The sequence below is a fragment of the Carcharhinus amblyrhynchos genome, chromosome 26, assembly GCF_965287045.1.
Source record: "Carcharhinus amblyrhynchos chromosome 26, sCarAmb.v2.hapA, whole genome shotgun sequence".
NCBI lineage: Eukaryota > Metazoa > Chordata > Chondrichthyes > Carcharhiniformes > Carcharhinidae > Carcharhinus > Carcharhinus amblyrhynchos.
The window spans coordinates 39462132-39469845 of record NC_137349.1 but is presented as its reverse complement, the minus strand read 5'-3'; the positions used below and the strand labels follow the sequence as shown (position 1 = coordinate 39469845).

At 45.9% G+C, this 7714-nt stretch overlaps 1 protein-coding gene across 1 annotated transcript; it reads right to left on the bottom strand.

Annotated features, from left to right (window-relative positions):
- Nucleotides 1-1739: 1739 nt before the first annotated feature.
- On the bottom strand, nt 1740-7319 carry LOC145358672 (zona pellucida sperm-binding protein 4-like). The gene is made up of 9 exons (XM_080212894.1): nt 6938-7319; nt 4474-4652; nt 4303-4400; nt 4089-4222; nt 3812-4001; nt 2947-3091; nt 2766-2838; nt 1947-2054; nt 1740-1876 (listed from the first exon to the last, which is right to left on the bottom strand). Exons 1-9 carry the CDS (start codon nt 7242-7244, stop codon nt 1740-1742), a joined length of 1371 nt encoding a protein of 456 aa, XP_080069020.1. The 5' UTR covers nt 7245-7319.
- Between the last annotated feature and the right edge of the window lie 395 nt (nt 7320-7714).

Below are 7714 nucleotides of genomic sequence, written 5' to 3'. Positions count from 1 at the left end.
TTGGGTCGAAGAGCCTGTTTCCCAGGCTGATTTTGTTCTTTGTTTGAGGACAGATAATATTGGAGGGAACAATTTACACCATATAAAAGTTGTAATTGGTTGATAAGTGGACTCTATGTTGTCATGAATAATGTTCTTTACAGACAGAAGGAGTAGGTGCACACAGCTTCCCCCACCCACAACTAAAAATCTTTAGGACAACCTCTCCCTTGTTCATTTCCCAATGGCTGCCTTGACCAAACACCCTGCCTGATCTGGAAATTCAGCCAAATCTTGGAAGTTAATTGTGCCCTGGTGCATTCTCACTAGCAACACTAATTGGATTATTAACCATACAGCAAGATGGTTCATTCATTCTATTTAAATATCACCTTGAATCAAATCTACCCCAAACTGATCTATGAGCCATTCCTGAAAGCAAAAATGCCCAGTTTGCTTTTTAAGCATTTTGTCTATGTCACAGCTAAACTAAAACCCAGGTGTTTTCTGTGCAGTGGAAATATGTCTCCCCCTTGAATTTCAGGCTATTTCCTCAGAAGTTGGAACTTGTCACCTCCCTCCATTTGATAGGGGATTAATGTGTCATTTTTCCTAGTACAGTTCAACCAAGATTCTTTGCAAAAGTAGAAATGTTTTGTGAAATGCAATTTGAGTCTAGAAGTTTATGGGGGTGACCTGTAAACCCTCCCACTCCCCATTACAGAAAGGATGTTGACCTGAACAAGGACATGACAGATTGACAAGGAATGATTCTACCACAGACGCGAGGCTGTTAGAGACCAAACCCAAAAAAAACTGTGCATTGGCTTAAACAAAGATGAGTCACCCAGAAGAACAGCACAGGAAGAGTTTTTACACAATTTTCTCAATGAGAAGTTTAGCTACACAGCCTGGAGGAAAACAAATTTAGTAGGGTAATTTAAGTAGATCACCAATACACTTCGAGATTGAGTGGATCTTTTCCATTATCAGGAAGCTACTTGTCTTGATATTCTGGGGCACTCTGATGATTGTACTAGGGATTGGAAAACTTGTTGGACCATCCCATCCAGAACTACATCATTGTTTCAGGGCAACTTCTGAAACTGTGTGGGAATCCATCCCTTAAGATGGATAACTCATGCATCTTAATCTCTCTTCCTCCCCCAGGAAGTTCAACTTGGAGAAAGCTATTGATGAAAACTACCAAATTGGAGAAAATGTTCTGAAAAGTAATCTGTCATTGATCCATAATGGTTTAAGTATTCATGTTCTTGGATTTCTGTGCAACATTTGTGGCTATGTTAATAAAGATTGGGGGGTTTTCAGATCCTAAACAAGGACCTGGTACTCATTGTCTTGGGGGTAGGTAGTGGACAAGAGAATGGGGCAGGGAGAAGTGGTACTAAGCAGACAGTCCTTTCAAAGACTGGTGTGGGCAGGTGAATTGCCAATTCTGCAGCAAGGTTGTGTTCCAGCCTCTGATACAATGTTTGTGATCAAGGGTGGCTCAACCACTGGAGCCAGAAGCTCCAAGATTCACATATCACCTGGATTGCATGCTCCACAAACAAGAGTTTATATTATTTGAAAAGCCTGGATCAAGCATGATGCAGTAGAGGCGGTGAGTAAATCATGAAAACAATGATAGAGAAGTATTAGATACTATCTTCTTGCTTTGAAGTAGTGTCTACACTCCTTAGCCAGCTGAAAACAATTCTACAACACCCAGGACACATTCATCTGAAGTTTATTTCGGTTCAGATTCTACACTGAGAAGCAACAGCTTTTGGTCTCTTCATGTACACTGTAACCATCACCACCAGCAGGCACAGGGACACCATCATGAAGCCAATGGCTACTCCTTGCACAAGCCAAGCAGGAGATTCAGCAGCACCTAGTGGAAGATTAGAAGACATTATATTCAAGAGAGCTCACAGGTGGACTATTGAAAAGTCTCCACTTACCACTTGCTTCATGCTGTTTCTTGGACTGAAGCCCCTCATCTTCCAGGATGATGGGGCCAGGAGCACTCACTAATGTTCCCTCATGGTCACGGGGACTCCTGCGTCTCTCTATTGGGAAGAGAAGTCAGACAGTTCAGACGCAATACAGAGTAATTTTCTAAAATCCTCGAGTGATGAGAACAGATTGTCTACAGTCCCTTCATATTATGGATTGTCATTCATAGCGTTTGCCAAAAAATGCCTAGACTAACCCTCACTCTGATCAAACTTCAGTGCAAGTGCAGAAATCCTGAAATGATGTCTTGCTCTGCCGCATTGCACAAGCATTAGTGAAATCAGTCATCTTGCTAACACATTCACTATATTGCTATTAGATTCCAAGTGTCAGGGTGACATCTGAGCGCTAACTGATGTGGAACATCAAGGCTTGTTTAGGGTTTGATATTTCAACTTCTCACTTGAGAATTCTTGTGACATAATGACACTACAGTTCCCTAAAGAACATTTAGATCCCTATCCACATGTTGGATACAACTCACTACAAATAACTAGATTGTCAGGTTGGCTTGGTGGCACCCTTGTTTCAGGCAGAGCAGGGCCATGTTTGCAATGATGGGCATTCAGAGGGGTGCAGACAGGCCTACAGTTGGAGCACCCACTCAGAAAGGCTCCTCCCATTTGATAGAGGAGCTGTTGATGCTGAGGGATAGAGGAATCCCCCAGTCACAGCACACTAACCAGATATTCCATTCAAACATCATCTCTGCCTGTCTTAATGAAGCATCATCCTGATTCAGGAGACATCAAACAAGAACTCACTTGGGACACATTTGGGTGCACAGTCATCCTGAGCAGAGGGTGAGCAGACCCCAGCACTGCAGTGCAGGTAAACCTAGAATGGAAAGGAGACATTTTAGTGGGATCTTCATGTTCCTGGATGAACCAGGCTGTTAAGGAGCCAGGCAGAAAGGGAGGCTTGGCTTGGATTTCTCTTGCTTACCTGTCCGGTCAGAGGCTGCTCTGACTCTCTGTCCAAGAAAACAAATGTTTTCAGTTCAAACCGCTTGTGATGTGTTGGGAACTTCAGGCCAGAAAACATGACTGGGTGGAGGAGAGTCTGATAGTCATCACCCTCATAGGGACACCTGGAACAGTCAGCAAATGGTGTCAGAGCAGGGAGGGGTATCTGATCTGTTAAATATCAATAAAATTAGTTTGGGGCCAATGGTGTTGTGTTCCAGAGGTGATTGCATTCTTTCAATGAAAGATTTCCCAATTTGTTCATTCCATTATTCCAACCTGGGAGAATTCCATGTGGGATATTACTGGAGGTCAGGAATGTTTCTGACCAAGAAACTAGAGCTGAAATGTATTAAAGCTACTCGCCACAGATGGTATTTGCCATTCAATGGTTTGACTGTAGAGCATTAGAACCACTGGGGTTAACAACCAAGAGAGATTCCCAATGGAAAGAACATGCTACACATTGACCTGTAACTGGAGAATGTACCATGGGGGGCAGGGGGGCACCAAAGTGCTGCAGATGTCATTGCAGAGGATATGGAAGTAGAAGTGGAGAGTGTATGTTTATTTCATCTTGCTAAAGACTAGTTTCTGGAATACATTTGTGGCTGGTACATGGGTGCAGACACCAGTCAGCAAGGGGTCACATGGGTTCTTGAAGGGAGCAGATCCATTTGGCCAAGTGCAGCCCATGTGACCTCCCTGGAATTGTCCAAGACCCTCACTGATCAGCAGAGGCAACTCTGCACCAGTTTATGGCCATTTGGTGAGGGCAGAGATAAGAAGCAGTCCGGTCATTTCAATGTCCAAAAACAATTGGCCCTCCCATTCACACTCCTTACCCATCCACCAGCAGACTCCATTGCACCTCATGGTTTGGGGCTGGCACAGGAGTCGCCCAGCAGTCATGCAGCCTCAGGACAAGCGTTGGGTCACTGCGACCCAGGACACGAACCTCCACAAACACTGCCTCCCGAAGGATTCTCCAAATGGGGTACTCACTGTCCACATACCATGATCTGTAGTCACCATCTGAGAGGCACAGACACAAGAACCAGTCACTCCCTGGATGGATACATCCCCACTAATCCCATTCACCATTACCCAGGGCAGCTCTACCTTTTGCTATTCGCAGTTCCAGTTTCAGAATCCCTTCTTCTGAAGCAGGAGGTGGTGGAGAAACCGTGTAAACTGTGACATTGATCTGTAAGCCAGTCTCTTGCCTCCCTCTGTACTTGCATTGGACGTGCAGGCTGCAGACAGACACAAGTAGTTGCAGCTTCATTCAGTAACACATCCCCTCCAATACCAACACCTCCCACCATCCTCCTACCCGAAGGTGCTGTCCCGAGTTATTGAGCCCAGCTTCCCAGTCTCAATCATCCTCTTGCCCAAGACATCTGTTTCATAGACCAAGGTTCCATCTTCCTCCTGCAATGAAGAGGCTGCTTAATAAGAAGCTGGCTCACTTACTGGGAGAATGCCTTGACCCTTCAATACTCACCCGCTTGCTGGAGCCACAAGAGGTGACTGGAAAGCGGAAGGCCGCAAGTTGCCCAGTGGTTAGTTTAGGCTGGCACTCAGCCTCTTGTCCATCTTTCACATACAGGGATGACAGGTTGAGGGCAGGACGGGTCAGGTTCTTGGAGATCACGATGATGAAATGACCGTCAGCTGTGCACACTGCAAAGGAATACAATCCAACCACTCAAAGCACAATAATGTTATCATCAAACTCTAGATAAATGGAATATTATTAATAAGCTCAGTTTCAAAGACATTTTAGATATTACTGATAAAAAGTGATATGGTAAGAGGAGAAAGATCTCAGCCACTGTTCTTCATTTATGTAAAAATGGAGATGGAAATTAAATCATTTGACAAGTACAAGGGCAGATCAGTAGCAAGCAAAAGGACATAAATGACAATAAGAGGCAATCTTATAGTTAGAAAGGAGGAAGTGACTGATTAAAGGCACTATTGACCCACTGAGGGTGGGGAATGTCAATGACCCTGGGGAAATGGTAGACTTGCTGAAGGAGTATTTTACTCCTGTATTCACAGTAGAAAGGGGAGACAGCTGAAGGAAGCTAACAGAGGACCAAGGAGAGTCAGCATGGATTCATAAGCGCAGATCATGCCTGACCAACTACAATTTCATGGAGGTGACAAAGATGGTGGACAGAGGCAAGTTGATGAGACGTTATTTATATGGACTTCCAGAAGGTCTTTGATAAAATCCTGCACAAGAGATTAACAAGGTGTGAGCCCATGCAATTAAAAGGTAGATCGCTGATAATGGATCAGAAATTGGTTCAGAGTGTTGTAGTAATGGGCACGCACTCAAACTGGGAGGATGGGCTGAGTGGTGTCCCACAGGGAATTGTCTCAGGGCCTTATTTATGATATCCATTCTTAGATAATGGCATAAAGAGCTAAAATATACAAATTTAGACAAAACAGGGTATTGTTAGATTAGGTAAATGGACAAAGCTACAGCAAATAAATTTTAACAAGTGCGTGATGTTATTCATTTCACAAAAAGGATCGATCAGCATATTTTTAAGGCAAAGTTAAACTGTCGATGACCAGTGAGATTTGGGGGTTCAGGTGCTCAGTTCCCCAAAATACCACAAACAGGTACAGAAAATAGTCCAGTTCAGAACATCTAAAGGGCTGGAGTTCGAGGGATGCAGATGTTGTGCTGCCATTGGACAAAACCCTAGTTAGACCCACAGAGAACTGTGAACAGGAACAGACAGATAAGAACAAATAGGAGCAGGAGTAGGCCATCTAGCCCTTCGAGCCTGCCCCACCATTCAATAAGATCATGGCTGATCTGAAGTGGATCAGTTCCACTTTCCTGCTTTCTCCCCATAACCCTTAATTCTCTTGTCTATCTACTTGTGACTTTGAATATATTTAGCGAGGTAGCCTCCACCACTTCAAAAGGCTGAGAATTCCAGAGATTCACCACCCCTGGAGTGAAGAAGTTCCTCCTCAACTCTGATCTGAACTGACAACCACCCCCCCACCCCCTCTTATCTAGAGGCTGTGCCCTCTAGTTCTGCTATCCTTTTTAAGCAGGAAGAATCTCTCTACCCTATCCATCCCCTTCATTATCTTATACATCTCTACAAGATGCCCCACATCCTTCAAAACTCCAACAAGTACAGACCTAATCTACTTAGTGAACCTGGTGATGAGACACTTGTGCCCAACACCAATATCCATAAACATTAGTAAATTACTGAGAGTTTACTTTAGTACAAATACCAAAGTGGATCAGGTAACAGTGAGTGAATCCCATTCAATAGATACTGGAGCCAGTTGGTGCTCCTGTTACTCAATGCAACCTTCCTTCAATGCCAGTGAGTTATGTGACTAGGCATCTGTAATTAAACTTAATTTCTCTTTACTGGGAGAGAATTTTCAAACACTAGTTTCCATTAATAAGGAATAGTGAGCAGGTGGCCAGCATCACAGCACCCAGAAGCAGCAAACATTATACCAGCACCGAATGAACCATGTATCATTGGCAACATGGGTCAGACAGAGTCTAAATATCACCCAAACTCCCAGTCACCCCAAACCTCAGCTTCACCAAGCAGGGAAGCTGCTCCCTGTGGGATGGTCACCTCGATGCTCTCGGCGGCGGATTATCCGCATAAAGAAGGTGTCCAGTTGAGAGATTCACCGGAGATAAATTCCACAATAAAAGATCAGCACAGGGTTAAAGCAGCCAGCTGTTTAGTGTATTTGTCATTATTGCTAACAGGCTAGAGAGAGTGAACATTAACATTTCACTGAAGGAATTTAACACTTGAAGCTTCAGATGCCGAATAGCCATTCCTCCCCATCTCCATCACACAGTGAGGCAGAAACAAATACCCCATTTCCCAGTTAGATTCTCTCCTCTCTCTGTCTCCACTAGACTGGGGGGATGTGGGGGTGAGTCTTGTTGTTACCTGGGCTCTTTCTCAGACTGGAGAAACAGCGATGGGGGCTGGAGCTCCGGGGATCAAAGCAGCAACCCTGGCGGATACACTCAGCGCTGCTGATCCCGGAGTGACCGCACTCAAATCTCCAGCCTGCCTCTGGGACACAAACATCATCCCTCCCCAGGAGTAGCGGCTGGCCTGAGAGTGAGGAGGCGGCCAGGAAGCAGAGAGCCCAAGAAAGCAGCCAAGCTCCCATCCCGGCCAGTGAATCAGGACAATCACTTCCCGCAAACACCAGCCCGTTTTCTAGCCGGGAATCCAGCTGCAATCCCATTGCAGAGGCTCCCTGTCCCACGGGATACTCGGGAAGCGATTCCGCCTCTTCAATCAGCTCCAATTCTCCCTCATTGTTTCCGGGTGGGGGGTGGAAAGTGGGGAGGGGGGGGGTGGGGAAGGACAGGAAGGGGTGGGTTGGAGGGGGGAATGGGTGAAGACCCTCTCTGCCCAGGTGTCAGGGTGGGGTCAGAGAGGGAATGAGGGAGGGTGGGATAGGGTGGGGGGGTCAGGTGCGCTCTCCCGGGAGTTAGAGAGGGAGAGAGGAGGTTGGAAGAGCAGGAGGGAGGATGAGGGACAGGGCACTGAGGAGGGCCAGTGCCCCAGTCAGGAGGAATGGGGGGGGGGTGCCTGCATTGGGGGCAGCAGCAGTGGGTGGGGGGACTTCACTCCTTCCTCCCTCCTGTAGTTGGTAAAAAGAAACTCTCTGTGTGTCTCTCCCTCTCTCCCCCCAGGGAGGGAGCACCCTCC